The following is a 14,953-nucleotide window of genomic DNA, read 5'->3' on the forward strand; positions in this document are numbered from 1 at the left end:
TGTATATGCTAGGGTGAGGACGTCGCGAGGGACAGCTGCTATCCTGGCTCGGAAGGTTATTGTTGAGAGCAATTGAAAAACCTTCCGACCGGTGATCAGTTGTTAGTTGACAACTGACTACTTACCACCGCATCGTTGCTTTGGGGCATCATGTCCCCCGAGCGCGAGAAGAAGAGCGCGAGCTGCGACCGCTGCCGGAGCCGGAAGGGTGAGTGTGTACACCCCAGCTGTCTCAGGCTGAGCTCTGTTCTCGGGGGGTTTCTCTCAGGTGCTGACCGCAGTCAAATGCCAGCTCCTCAACGACGACGAGCTTGAGCAGGATCATGTGCGGGGTGTCGGCGAGAGGTGTCGAGGATGCTTCGTAGCTGGGATGGAGTGTACACACCATTACGTGCACAAAAAGCCTGGTCGGCCACTTGGGTGAGAGCGACCTTTTTCCCAACCTTCCTGCCGATGTCTGTGCGACATGAGCGCTGCGATTCAACGGGTTGAATGTTGCAGCTGAATCAGTCCGGGCCCCTTGAATAGCAGCTGCTCGCATCTTACTTGAGCTGACAGCAGGAGTGGTCGGCGACGCACACCCGCACCCGCACCAACGGACTCTGCAGGCGTCCCGCTCGGACTCGATCTTGGTAGAGGACCAGCGTCAGGGAGTATCTTCGGGAGCGCTCGGACTGCCCTGTACCCCTACTCCATTGAGGCGCCGCTTGAGGTCCGACTCTCTGAGTTGGCTGAGGTTGCCGCCGCGGAGCTCTTCCCGCCCGTTACAGCCGCCCTACCAGCTCCCACGGGCGCCGCCCTCGTCTCTTCAGTCCACGCCTTCTCTGGCCACACCACTCCCCTCCACTCGACTCACACCACACCAGCTCCACCGGACCTCACACCAGCCCCACAAGAACCCCTATCCCTGCCGTTGGGTCCGACTCCCGATGCTGACCCGGACGGACACAGCCTCGACGCCGTGCTCCCCTGGCCGGATGCATGCCACTTCCTCGCCCTCTTTCTCCGGGACCAGCACTGCGTCGTGCCCGTCGTCCACAAGCCGAGCTTTGCGCTTGACCTCCTCAACCGGCGTGACCGCACTGATGAGGCGTTCCGCGGCCTCCTCTGCTCTATGGTGGCATTCACGATCTGTCAGTGTCCCATCTCCGTCATGACAGGCGCATACGAGCGCGGGCGCTTAGTCGAAATCCTGTACCGGTGCATCAAGGCCACCGACGCTGTGCGGTACAGACAACGTCTGTTACCGAGCCTGGAACTGCTCGCCTCGACCCTGCTCGACTGGATCACGGCGCAGGCGGTTGGGCGGCCCGTCGCCGACCTCATCGTCGCTGAAGCCACGCGCCTCGCCCACGCGCTCAACCTCAACGAGACGCAGCCGCTCAACGCCGACCCAATTGAGATGCAGATCAGGAGGAGACTATACTGGATCATGTACGCCAAAGACAAGACTGACGCGCTTTCGGGCCGCCCAATCATCCTTCACGACTTTGAAGGCGTGCCGCCCCACCCGCTCCTCGTGGACGACGAGTACCTCACATCAGCAGGGCATCTGCCTCAACCAGACGGCCGACCGAGCATCATGGTCGGCTTCGTCTCCATCCTCCGAATCTTCCAGGTCGTCTCTGGGTGTGTTGCCCGCCACAGGGCATTTGCAAACAGGCCACGCAACGACGCGCGGGCCGAGGACGAGGACGACATGGGTGAGTTCGACGAAGCTGCCTCGGTCCGTTGGATCGCTGGTGCACAAGCGCGTCTACGGAGTATACTCTCGGCTCTCCCACCCGCCCTCTGTATGGACTTGCAAGTGAGCTGTGCGGCCGAACGCGCCGACCCATGCAACTTCAGCCTCTTCCAGATCCAGCAAGCCAATATCAGCATCACTGCGTTATGTGCGGAATTTGCGCTGCTCGACTTCCGCGCCTGTCTCCGGCCGGACGAGGATACGCGCTCGGAGCGCGAGGAGATGGCTCGCAAAGCTTATGCCACCCTCTCTGGTGTGCCTTTAGAGTTTCTTGCCTCCAACGGGGAGAGTATGGTACGTTATTGGTGAGGACAGGCTGACAGACAGCGCGGAAAGGTTCTCAGGATTATCCTGGCGTTGTTGCATACGGCTGCCGAGCCAGTCAACTTTAGCCAGAATGTTTGGGACTGGTGGAACATATACTCGCGCGTACAGTTCCTCCAGGTCGTGCCCGACGAGGCGACGGTGTTGCTCGAGGGACAGGTGACCAGTGGGCATGTATGACAGCTAGTTGTACTGTAGTGGCGATGCATGGACGTATGCAGCAACGCTGAGGTGCAGCCAATTTTTTGCCTGATGACTTGGCCACGCTGAGAATCGAACACGCGCCAAGCAGTGCCATACAGAATTCCGAGGTATGTCATTGGCCCTGGGCCTTGTCCTCATCATCGCCGTCCTCCCCGTTGCCGATGAGCATGCATGCGTCCGTGACCTCGAGCCGATACCCAGTCATTATAATGTATATCTACACGCATTCCACTACAGTCTAGAGGTAAACTGAACAACATACTGGTAATTGACTGTTTGAGGTGCACTCCCCTGCCGCGGATTGGCCAGCCCTCCGCCACACTCGGAACGCCCCCATTCGCCGGCCACTCCTCCCCACCCACTGTCAATCCATCTCCACCCCTACCACTCGCCGTCCCGCCGTTGTCAACCCCGGAGCTCGCCAAGCCATGTCCCAACCACTTGCGCGCCTCGGCCTGCGCACACTGCGCACGCGGCCTCTCGCGACCCGCATCGGCGTTCGCGCGTTCTCCGTCTCTATGCCGCGCCCGTACGAGGAGAACATGACCCCAAAGGATCAGTATGGGCGTCCCGATTACTCCAAGGGACCGAGCGCACTCGACAAGGCTAGCCAGCTGTTCTTCATGACGGAGATCTTCCGAGGTGCGTTAAGATGGGAAGGTTGGGGTTGGGGTTGAGCCGGTGTTGGAGGGTTGGAGGGTTGGAGGGTTGGAGGTTTGGCGGATTGGTGTCGCCGAAGGGTGATCGGATGGCAGGTGGGGCGCTGTTCCCCGATGCGGCGCTATGCCGCACACTCGAGTGCCCCGCGCCCACGATACGGCGTACTATGCGCGACGCCAACACCAACCACCAACCACCAACCACCTTGCCCAACTGTCCCAGACCCGCCGCCTCCTACCGCGCATATCGAGACATCACTAACGCAAGGCATGTGGGTCGTCCTCGAACAGTTCTTCCGGCCCCCATACACCATCATGTACCCCTTTGAGAAGGGTCCCCTCTCCCCCCGCTTCCGCGGCGAGCACGCCCTCCGGCGGTACCCTAACGGCGAGGAGCGCTGCATTGGTGAGTTGACAGCGAGCAGCTGGGATTCAGGTCACCTGAATGTTGCAGCTGCTCCATTCAATTAATTGAATTGCAGCTGCAGGCTGCGAGTGTGCTCGGACGGACGGAGCGTGGCTGCGACGGTGGAGCAGAGTGACAAGACGGCCAATGAGGCGGGGACTACGACAGCGTTGGCACGTTAGCGTTGACGCACCGATTACCATTGCTCTGGCTTGGGCCGTTCCCCCGTTCCCCAGCTCCACCTCGTCACGCTCCGCGCTACCCGCATCGCACCGCACACTCGGCTACGCCTCACGTGCTGAATACTGACCCCAGCCTGCAAGCTCTGCGAAGCCATCTGCCCGGCCCAGGCCATCACTATCGAGTCCGAGGCGCGCGTCGACGGCTCGCGCCGCACGACCCGCTACGACATTGACATGACCAAGTGCATCTACTGTGGCTTCTGCCAGGAGGCGTGCCCCGTCGACGCCATTGTCGAGAGTGAGTAACTTTGGCGCCATCATCGCGGCATCTTTTGGCTAACCCACAGCCCAGAACTACGAGTACGCGACCGAGACGCGCGAGGAGCTCCTGTACAACAAGGAGAAGCTGCTCCAGAACGGCGACAAGGCCGAGGCCGAGATCGCCGCCAACCTCCAGTCCGACCACGTGAGCTCGTGTGCCTAACTGTGCTGACACCAGTTCTACCGCTAAAGAGATAGAAAAGGTCGTAATCCAATGCATTGGCAGTTTAGAAGCAGCAGGCCAATCGAGGGCCATAGATGATGCACTCGTGCAGAGCACTCTAGCATGACATGATGGGGTTAAGAATGTCTGATTAATGCGGATCTAGAAGTCTTTCCACTCGTCGTCCCACTGGTCCTTCTTGGCCGCCTTGGACGCAGGTGGCTTGGGCACGGTCGACGGGCCCGAGAGCGGCGCATTGGTGGTCTTGCTGCTCTCGGGTTCGTCCCACGCGTCAAAAAAGTCGTCCTCGTCCTTTTGCGAATGCGTTGGCACCTGCCCGTACCCCTGATCGCGCGCGCTCCCCTTGCCGAGCCCCATACGCCCGAGGCGTTCGTTGATATCCACGCCGGCCTGGTTACGCGCGACGTCGTTGACCTGGTCCCATCCGTCGGCCGCCCGGGTACCGGCCCAGTTGGCTGCTGAGCGCGCCTGCGTCCCTGCCTGGTTAAAGTAGCGCTTGACGTCGTCGCTCGCGCCCTGGTCGTACATTTCCTGTGCGCGGCTCATGCCAGGCTTGACGACGCTCTCATTGATCTCGCGACTCGCAGTTACCACAGCAGAGCTAAACAGGCCCCATCCCTTGGTGAGCGCGCCCATGGGGTTACGCTGGAACTCGTCGAGTGTCGGAGCAGCGCGACTGCTCAACCCATAGCTAGGGTGCTGTGCCGACGCATCCGGCTCGGGCGTGTTCCCGAACCCGCCATACTTGCCGCCCTGGGAAGGAGGGAGATGATCGGGCCTCGAGGCGTTGGTCGCCCCCATTCGCTCGAAATACGCCTCGTTCCCATTTGGCGCATCATTATAAGGCGAAGCGGTGCGGGAGGGAACACCACTCCCCACGCCGCTCCCCACACCACTTGCGCGCGCCTTCCGAGTCGCCTGGGCCGATGCGGTCCTCGAGGGTGCCGCTGGCGCCGGAGACGGACTCCACTCGCGGCCCTCGCACGTCGCAGCCAACTTGTCACGATACTGGGTCGCCGCCCACGAGTTGTACTTTTCGCTCATGCCCATGCCCTTGGTGTATCCCCCGTCGGCGCCGTACGAGTCCATGAACTCATTAAAGGCGGCGTTACCGCCGTTCTAACGTCAGCACGAACAAGATAGGGCGTAGACGTAAGCGTACCCTCATCTTCTTGAGCTGCTCTTCCGACCACTTGTCCATCGTGATTGAGCGGACGAAGGAGATGTGTACGCCGAAACCTGGGATCAGCTTGCATGTGTGATTTAGCTTACCGCGGTGAACGCCAGAACATTCGAGGCAGATGAAGGTGCCGTACGAAACCGAGGCCCATTGCGGAGAGGGCGAGTTGCAGTCGACACAAACTGGGGTTAGCGATTTGTTTGTGGGTGATCAGGTAGGTTAGCGTCATGTCTGGACGTCGCGACCGACGGTTTGATCTGCACCGTTGGCGGGTCAGTGGTCGCGATTCACTCACGCTTGTTAGCTCCAGTACTCATGAGCTGGAGTAGCTCCTTTTTCTGATAGATTTCGGCCATGTTGGATATGGAGTGGCTGCGTGGTTTGAACGAGTTGAGTTATCGGGATATCGAAAAGGGGAAATCTGAATCGCGCTGGAGCCGAACTGGACAGTGGACGTTGAAACATGGAGGGCGGTGACGTGCGGGGTGGTAACGGGAGTAAATGACTCACGTGCAATTTCAAGATTTGGATGACCGGAGAACCCGGAGAAGCCACGGATCACCATGAGTCACTGGCCGGGTGGGGGCCGGGTGGGGGGTGGGGGAGGAGAGAGTAACTCGGGAGTGAAAAGACGGGGAACCTGGTACCTTTTTTGTCTCTTGATCCTTTTGATTTACCAGACTATAACCAAGCCATATCGCCATATCAAGCCTAGACTTATTGTAATTGCCCTCCAAGTACCCTTTAAATGCGAGACAAGAGGTTCATTACCTGAATGATATCCCATACCCCCCTCAACCCTGGATGAGCCCTAAGCCGATATTATACCCTTCCTTTGTTCCTGAGTGACATTCATTATAAACAATTCCTTAATACCTTTGCTTTAAAGTTGCTATTTAGCACCCAGTGCCTAATGAGTTGATTCCCAGCCATGATTGCGATTACTAGCCCCCGACAACCATCCCTTAGACTCTTACCCCTCTCTCTTCCCCCTTTCATATCACTCTCACTCCATCATTCTAAGGACAAGGTACAGTATTACAAGCCAAGCCAAGCCAAGCCGATGTCTGAGGCAGTGACCCAACTGGGTTAGTTGTCAGCCATCAGCCATCAGCCACAAAACCACGTACTGTAGTGCCAAATGCCAATGGTCAAAGATGACTGGCCTGAAATGAATAAGCTCTCTCTCCCTCTCTCCTATCAACATCTACAGTATATCATTCTCTACGACTCTCTCTGTCTCTATACCCTCAAGTACATCACTAAAGCCCATTCGACTGTGGCTTGCCACACTCACTCTCCAACAAACTCCCCTTCCTTAGCCCCTCTCTCCCTTCCTCCCCTTCCTCCCTTCCTCCCTTCCTCCCCTTCCTCCCTTCCTCCCTTCCTCCCCTTCCTCCCTTCATCCCATCCCCCACACTATTCTCTATTCTTCTTCACTACAACTACACCCTCCTTTCACCATCTCACTCTTCATTATACCCTACCCACCACGCCATGCCGCGAGACGTGGGATACGGCTACGAGCAGAAGCCCGACATTCCACAATCTGGCTCGGGTTATCCATATCATGTAGGCGCTTCCATCGGACCCTCTGCGCCCTACTACTACTCTAACGAGTACAACTACTCGTCCTACAACCTCGACGAAGGCCCAGACGGTGCTGGCGATCGCCCGCCACCTCTCAAGCGAGGCGACGCGTGCCTGTACTGTCGCAAGCGACGCATCCGCTGTAGCGCGACAAAGCCTTCATGTCACCACTGCACAAAGCTCAACCGCGATTGTGTTTATGATGTTGGCAAGCCTGTCAGTCGCGTCCGCAAGCTCGAGAACCGCATCCAGGAGCTCGAACAACACCTTGCCCAGGCGCATGCTGCCGTTGCAGACGCAAACGGGCGCGCAGCCCACGCTCATGCTCAGGCGCAGGTGCACCCCTCGGTTCGTCCACCGATGCCGATGGGCGTCGTCGACGTGAACAATGGCATGCATATGTCATACAATGCGACTCAATCCCAAGGCCCGCCTGGTCCTCCTCCACCTCATGGTCCGCCTGGCCCGCCTGGCCCGCCAGGTGGCTCAGCTGTCCGACCCGAAGGCCCTTCCCCACCTGCTCAGTCAACGATGGCGTACTCGTTCCCACCAGGTACGATCGACAAGTCCACCGTGGACATTACCGTCCTCGACAACTTCCAGCCGGCGCCCGGGATGCGCACAATGGCGTCCCGCGTCGGGCAGACCGTTCCCACCTACGCACCGCTGCAGCCTGTCCACCTTCCCCCAATCCCAGGTCCGCAGCCAGACCATCCCAACCACCCCATGCCTACACGGCCGCCCCAGCAACCCCAACCATCCCAGTCGCAAATGCCGGGGCAACGACGTCCCACAGACTTTGACTGGGACACGCTCGACCCCGAGTTCATGAGCATGGTCAGTCAAATGGGGGAAACAAGCACATCTTCGCAAGCGCCGCCACAGCAAGCGCCGCCACAGCAATCGGCACCACACCCGCAGCGTTTTCCACAACCACAATTTCAGCAGCCACAGTTCGGATACTCTCAGTCGACGGCGGGAGGAGGACCTTCGGGTTCTCAAGCCAAGGCCGAGCGGCTGTCACCGCCACAACCGGGCCCGGCTACCTCACCATACCAGCAGTACAACCAGGCCACAGTGGCTCATGCGGGAGTGCTCACGGCCAACCACAACCACGCGTACATGTCGGCGGCAGCACAGGACATTACAGGCCGCGTGTCGGGTGCCTTCATCGAGGAAACCGAGGACGACGAGTCACCAGGAGCGTCGACGCTGCCCCGCGAATGGACGGATTTCGATCTGGTCGGTGGATGGTACGATCCGAACGACCTACCCAAGCAGGCGCGTGACGAGCTGTACGTTACCTGTGAGATCGCACTGACCACTCACAGTCTCAACCAGTTCTTCTCCAGCAACAAGACGCGCCTCAGCAGGGGCTACAATATCCCGCGCTTCAAAGCAGCGCTCGACATGGCGCCGACCAAACGCCCACACCCATGTCTTGTGTACGCAATGTATGCGCTCGTAGCACTCTTCTCACCGGCTCCCAAGCTCAAGCGCCTCGAGGACCATTTCTACCAGATTGCCAGTGCGCAGCTTACAAACGCCGTCAAGGCTGTCGACCGCCCGTTCGATGCCACGCGCGCTGCGACAATTCTTACCGTGTACAACTACAGCCAGGCGTATTACCAGGCTGCGGCGATGATGATAGGACAAGCGGCGCGGTATGTCAACGGTCATTTCCGGGGTATGGCGCTGACAATAGACTGGCGTTCTCGTGCGGACTGCACCAGATTCCGAGCTCGGTGTTCCAGCCAAGTCGCATTCCTACGGACCCAAATCGCGGGCGGCTACTGGGTGTGATGCGCTCGCGCGCATGGCTCCTCTTCCCACCCAAGGACTCGATCGAGCTGGGCGAGCGGATCTGGGCATTGTTAGTGGAATCTCACGGAATGTAAACTGACGACAGCTGGAACATCTACATTGTCGACAGGACTGGCGCAATTGGGTCCCAACAGCCAGCGTCTATCCCGGACTACGAGGTCCGCACGCCATTCCCGAAGCCGCTTTACGAGTACGAGCTGGGTCTCACGACACACAAGGACGACTATACTCTCAACTCTGGGGACGACGATGTCAACCCGCCTCCAGAAATGCCAAGCGACATGGACGCGTACTCGACTATTCTATACATCCGCTCGTTGGCGTTGCTCGAGCGTGCAAGCAAGCTCATGTACCTTCCCGTCGAGAGGGACTCGCCCGTATACGACCATCTCACACCGTCCTCCATTGCGTCCGACATGTCGGGCACTGGAAGCGCGACATTCGAGCCGCGCCACGAGATACCCGAGATGACCTCTGTCTCCCCTTCGTCCGATATTGATGACTACCTGAACTACCAAAACTACGCCGCGGAGAACATGCCGATGCGGCAAATGGCGGCAGCTGCAGCTGCCAAGAGTAGAATGCGATGCGCGCGTCTTCGCACGCCCAAGGCTTATGGAAAAGTGCACGCAGCGCTGCTGCGCCTCGAGGCAGACCTCCCGCCTGACCACCGCACGCCGTGGGGCAAATGGGACGGACGCTTGGGGGCGTGGCTGTACAACAACCCCTCAAGGGAGTGGTCGACTGTGGTGAGTCACTTGCTGTCACAAACTACGCAGGAGCTAATGGCAGACTTTCCTGCGCGGTTGTGCGTGGATGTTCCTTTTCGACGTGTACTCGTACCAAGCCGAGAACCCGGCGGCTGTGGCGGTGGCGAGGCGACTTGCACACACTATCAAGGCCCTATTCCCACAGGTTCGTCCAACTCGCGGGGACTCTTGAACTGACTCGCAGGGATTAGCGTCGGACTTTGACGTGTTCATATCTATTGTGTGAGTGTCTTGAGTGTCCCATCCTTATCATACTACCACCTGCTAACGTTCAGGTGGTTCTTTATTAGTAACATTCTCATCCGCGAGACTAAACGCCTTCAGGCGATCGGTGATTCAGCAGGGGCAGCCGACATCGAGGCCGACTTCAACATTGTCCTTGAGGCGCTCAAGGTGTATGGAAAGCGACATGACATTGCCAGGATTCAAGTCAGACGAGCCGAGGGCATGCGTCAGGCGACGCTCGACGAGATGGAATTCATGAAGGGCGACGGGTACGACAACGATCACCGTGGAAGAGTCGTGGTCGATGGTAAGATGGTCGACTAGTATTTGTACAGTAGTAGATGCCGAGATACCGAGGGCTGGCACGTAAATCGTTCGCGCATTCCTGTGCCAAGGGATCTGACTTGGAGACGCGAGATGGATCTAAGCAGCGTGTACATTAGCGAACGAACCAGACGCGGGCCGTGAACGCGTGTTGGGCCGGGAAGCACAGGTCACGGTTGAGCGGTAGCCGGGCGTCAATGCCAAGTCATTTCCAACCTATTAGGTTAATTTGGTTCCGGTAATCAAGCGGAATCGCTTTTATATTGCTACTATCGGTTAATCACTACTACTCAAAGGCTAGAGTGTCTCATACGGCCCTACGAACACACACACACCCCCTACCCCGTAACCCCCCTCCCCACACCGCCCCGTCCACAGTCGAGACAACCTTTTGTCCTCGACACTCTTGGTCTTGTTGCGTATGCTCCGTTCCCTCACTGGACGTATAAACGGAAGGACTCTGGTCCTCAACACCCACTCTCAACCCAAACGCTTCATCTCCTCCGCGACGCGCGTTTCCTACCTTTACCGTTCATCAACCCCTCGCTCACTCACCGCCGCCGTCGCAGCCACCACCCCGTCCCTCATTTCACGACGTGCCAGCACCGCGGCCGCCACCCTTTCCCGGTACGTCACTATCACCGGCCTGCCGCGAGGCACAAGATTCCGTTGCAACGTTGCATGGCGCTGATACCTTGGATCTCCATCCCTTCGGCCTTGTCCGCTTCCTCTCCCTTGTCGCGGCCCATCATTGTGCTCCTGTGCTTCTGTGGCGTATGGTTTTGGTGGCTCCTTAACTCACGATTCGCGCTTGGTGAAACATACACGCAAACACTGGCAACGCCTTCCATTTCCACTTTGCCTCACAATCTTTTGCTTTCACCTCCCACCTCTCACTCGTCGTCAACGTTCAACTCGACTCGTCTGGTGGTCGATCTTTGCCAATGGCTGTGCCCACTCGCGCACTGCCTCTTGCTGCTGCGCTGGTTCTCTTCTTCGCTTGGTTCTACAGGACGCCCGACCTTCCTCCGCCCTCTGTCCCGCTCTGGCGCCTCGCCGAGCAATCGCCTTCCATGACCGTCCCCATTCCCTCCCTCGACTTTCCGCCTCCGCCGCCTATCCCCACTGCGACCGGAAAGGTCGACATCAAGCTTCCCCCGACTGAGGACCGCGAGCATCGCTACTTGACGCTTCCCAATGGTCTCGAGGTCATTATCGTGTCCGACCCAAAGTCTGACAAGGCTGCCGCTTCGATGGACGTTGGCGTCGGGCACCTGTCCGATCCTGTCGACCTCGCGGGCTGCGCCCACTTCTGGTACGCTGGAGAACGTAAAACTGCTGACGACGTAGCGAGCACCTGATGTTCATGGGAACCAAGACTGTACACCTTCCCTCACGGCACCACTGACTCTAGTTCCCTTCCGAGAATGAATACTCGTCGTATCTCTCGGCCCACAACGGCCAGAGCAACGCCTGGACTGCCATGTGCAACACCAATTACTACTTTGACGTTGCGCCCGACGCGCTTGAAGGCGCGCTTGACCGCTTCTCGGGCTTCTTCACCGAGCCCCTCTTCTCCGAGGACTGCACAGAGCGCGAGATCAAGGCTGTCAACTCGGAGCACCAGAAGAACATCCAGCACGACCGATGGCGTGCCTTCCAGCTCGAAAAGTCGCTGTCCAAGCCCGGGCACGTCTACGGCAAGTTTGGCACTGGCAACCTCAAGACGCTGTGGGAGGAGCCCCGCGCTGACGGCCGCGACCCGCGCCAGCAGCTCATCGAGTGGTGGAAGAAGGAGTACTGCGCGCGACGCATGAAGCTCGCCGTCGCGGGCCGCGAGGACCTTGACACTCTGGAGCGCATGGTCCGCGAGCGCTTTGACCGCGTCCCCGTCCGCACCGAGGGCGCTCCGGCTACCGGCCCTGACGGCGTTCGCGTGACTTTCGAGGATCACCCGTACGGTCCAGAGGAGCGTGGTGTGAGTCACTTGCCTCTTTAAAGTTCCCATGCACGGGAGCGAACCTCGTTTCTCGTCGGACATGCTAACAATCAGCTTGTCACTTTTGCCAAGTCTGTGCGCGACGTCCGTGGGCTGGAGATTGTTGTTCCTGTCCCCGACCTTCACCACTTGTCCCACATTAAGCCGTTCAACTTCATGGGCCACTTTATCGGCCACGAGGGCCGTGGGTCTCTTCTCTCCTACCTCAAGCAGCAGGGCTGGTGCAACCAGCTCTCGGCTGGGGCCTCGCACGATGGCAACGGCTTCGGTTTCTTCAAGGTCACCATGCAGCTGACCCCTCAGGGCCTGGGTGAGTTACATTAATGTCGCTTCTACTGACAACCAGAGGCCTGGCGCGATGTCGTCCTCGCCGTCTTCAAGTACTTTGACCTCCTGCGTGCTTCGCCTCCCTCGGAGACGGCATTCAAGGAGATCAGCCAGCTTGCCAACATCTCGTTCAAGTACGCTGACCGTGGCGAGACCCGCGACTATGTCACCCTGCTGGCCGGCTGGATGCAGCAGCCCGTCGAACGCGACCAGATTGTTAGCTCCAACTGGCTGCTCGGCGAGTGGGACGCCGAATTAATGACCGAGGCGTTCCAGTTGCTTGACCCCCGCCAATGTACAGTCAGCATCCTCAGCAAGGAGCTGCCCAAGGACGTGCCGGCCACCTACGACTTGAAGGAGGCCGTTTACGGCACTGAGTACCACCGCGAGCGCTTAACCGAAGCGTTCCTCGCTGAGGCAACCACTGGCGAGCCCATTCCCGCTCTCCACCTCCCGGACCCTAACCGCTTCATTCCTGAGGACCTCAGCGTCGAGAAGCGCAACGTGGAGAAGCCTACCATTCGGCCCGAGCTCCTCCGCGACAACGAACTCTCGCGTCTCTGGCACAAGCACGACGACCGCTTCTGGCTGCCGAAGACCAACGTCCACTTGGAACTTCGCAGCCCTCTGATGGAGGCCACGCCTCGTACAGCGGTCCTCACCCGTCTCCTCTGCGACGCGTTCACAGACTCGATCACCGAGGACATCTACGACGCCGAGCTCGCCGAGCTGTCGTTCCACCTGTGGTACTCGGGCGACTCGATGGGTGTCCTCATTGGCGGCTTCAGCGACAAGCTCCCCTTGCTCACTGAGACCATGTTGACCAAGCTCATGAACTTCACGGTCGACCCTAACCGCTTTGACAAGCTCGTCTACCAGGCCAAGATGCAGTGGTCCAACTTCCCTCTCGCCGAGCCCTACCAGGTCGCGCACTACTGGTCGACCTACGTGACGGCGCAGCGCGTGTGGTCTCCCGAAGAGAAGCTCAAGGAGCTCGATCACATTTCGGCTGACGACGTCCAGGCGTTCAGCCGCGAGGTCTTCCAGAGATTGTACCTCGAGACGCTCGTGCATGGCAACCTCTCTGCGGAGAATGCCAAGAGTTTGCAGGACACTCTGGAGCGTATCATCTCTGCTCGCGCTCTCGCACCCGCCGAGCACAACGACCGTCGTACCCTGCTTCTCCCGGAGAAATCGCTGAGTGTGTGGGAGCTGCCGGTTAAGAACCCTGCCGAACCCAACAACTGCGTCGTGTACTGTCTGTACACTGGCGAGGTTACTAACCCGGTCGCGCGTGCGCGCCTCATGCTGCTAGGTCAGATTGTCCAGGAGCCCGCGTTCAACCAACTCCGCACCAAGGAGCAGCTTGGTTACATCACCATGGCGCAGGCGACTAGCACCGGATTGCGGGTAATCGTCCAGTCGGAGCGCGACCCGGTCTATGTCGAGACGCGCATCGAGTCGTTCCTCACGTCCATCAAGGACACCATCACGAACATGAGCGACGAAGAGTTTGACCGCCACCGCCAGGCGCTCATCCACAAGAAGGAGGAGCAGCCCAAGAATCTGGGCGAGGAGAGCCGGAGGTTCTGGTCGCGCATCACCGACAAGTACTACGAGTTTGGCAAGAGGGCCACGGACATTGCTCAGCTACGCAAGACGACCAAGCAGGACGTGCTCGACATGTACCTGTCGGCAATCGACCCATCTTCGTCTACCCGCAGCAAGCTGTCGGTGCACCTCCGCAGCCAGGTCAAGCCTGGTTCGAAGGCCACCCTCGATCCCGCTGCCGCGCAGGCTCTCCTCGCCGCGTTTGGCAAGCACGGAGTGACTGTCGACCAGGCAGCGGTTGGCGCCCTCCTGGCGACCAAGCCTGCGCCCGAGGAGCTGCAGACCTTTGCGAACAAGGCTGTAGAGGCTGCCAACGTGTCGGAGGAGGCCAAGACTGAGCTCGACGGCCTGATTGTCGCGCTCGCTGCCCAGCCCAACGGCACCGGTAGTGTCAGCGGTACCGAGGAGGCTGAGCCCCAGCTCTCGGCAGGGAACGTCTACATCAGCGACGTGCACCAATTCAAGGCGCTCATGACGCCCAACAAGGCTGCTGTGCCGCTCGAGCCGCTCGCCGTGTCCAAGCTCTAGAATAGAGAGCTACACTTATAGTTTGTAGTATTGGGTATGACCGTTCATTGACAGTGCGCGTGGTGTGAATGCGTGTGGAGCATGTAATGCGAGTGCATTCGAGGTCTGTGGGCGATATGCGCAGCATGCTTCTGAGCTGGGAGCAGCGGCGTGAGAGCAGCTTAGCTTCCTTTGTCAAAAGAGCTGAACAGCGCCGTGGATAGGACTGGTCAATCCTCCTCTCCTCTCCTCCTCCTCTTCAAACCTTGCATTCTGAACAGCGCTGGGGACGTAAATTCACCTGGAAGCCGTGTTTCAGTCCACCAAACGAGACTCGCACCAGCCACAGCGTAGTTCACTCCCTAATTTGAACCACGTTCTGATAATCCAACTGGCATAATCCCTCACCGCGTCCCGCACAACCTTGTTGATCACACGTGGCATCGAGCTATTGCTACTGCAATGGTGAAATCCAACATCGTCCAGAGGGTCAAGTATGAAAACGCCCATACTTTGTGTGATGGGTTCCAAGACAAGTCAAATAGCAACACGGTGCCAAACAAGTAACGTGC

The 14,953-nt window shown here is 58.9% G+C and overlaps 4 protein-coding genes across 4 annotated transcripts; 3 read left to right on the forward strand and 1 right to left on the reverse strand.

The window, feature by feature from the left end:
* Positions 1-150: 150 nt before the first annotated feature.
* CcaverHIS019_0305410 (uncharacterized protein) lies at positions 151-2,248 on the forward strand (the record flags this gene model as incomplete). The annotated part of the gene is made up of 4 exons (XM_060598998.1): positions 151-208; positions 282-420; positions 562-2,038; positions 2,072-2,248. The coding sequence occupies 4 exons, from the start codon at positions 151-153 to the stop codon at positions 2,246-2,248; spliced, it is 1,851 nt and encodes a 616-aa protein (XP_060455736.1).
* Positions 2,249-2,700: 452 nt separating this feature from the next.
* Positions 2,701-4,030, forward strand: NdufS8 (uncharacterized protein; the record flags this gene model as incomplete). The annotated part of the gene is made up of 5 exons (XM_060598999.1): positions 2,701-2,914; positions 3,200-3,337; positions 3,653-3,817; positions 3,867-3,985; positions 4,019-4,030. The coding sequence occupies 5 exons, from the start codon at positions 2,701-2,703 to the stop codon at positions 4,028-4,030; spliced, it is 648 nt and encodes a 215-aa protein (XP_060455737.1).
* A 135-nt stretch (positions 4,031-4,165) lies between these two features.
* Positions 4,166-5,560, reverse strand: GCS1 (uncharacterized protein; the record flags this gene model as incomplete). Its single annotated transcript, XM_060599001.1, has 4 exons — positions 4,166-5,143; positions 5,187-5,263; positions 5,297-5,386; positions 5,500-5,560. The coding sequence occupies 4 exons, from the start codon at positions 5,558-5,560 to the stop codon at positions 4,166-4,168; spliced, it is 1,206 nt and encodes a 401-aa protein (XP_060455738.1).
* A 1,141-nt stretch (positions 5,561-6,701) lies between these two features.
* STE23 (uncharacterized protein) lies at positions 6,702-14,402 on the forward strand (the record flags this gene model as incomplete). Its single annotated transcript, XM_060599002.1, has 14 exons — positions 6,702-7,631; positions 7,740-8,089; positions 8,126-8,458; positions 8,500-8,667; positions 8,704-9,367; positions 9,411-9,533; positions 9,573-9,610; positions 9,664-9,920; positions 10,507-10,564; positions 10,950-11,252; positions 11,288-11,318; positions 11,352-11,915; positions 11,991-12,246; positions 12,283-14,402. The coding sequence occupies 14 exons, from the start codon at positions 6,702-6,704 to the stop codon at positions 14,400-14,402; spliced, it is 6,195 nt and encodes a 2,064-aa protein (XP_060455739.1).
* Between the last annotated feature and the right edge of the window lie 551 nt (positions 14,403-14,953).

This window comes from Cutaneotrichosporon cavernicola (genome assembly GCF_030864355.1).
Source record: "Cutaneotrichosporon cavernicola HIS019 DNA, chromosome: 3".
NCBI classification, from domain to species: domain Eukaryota; kingdom Fungi; phylum Basidiomycota; class Tremellomycetes; order Trichosporonales; family Trichosporonaceae; genus Cutaneotrichosporon; species Cutaneotrichosporon cavernicola.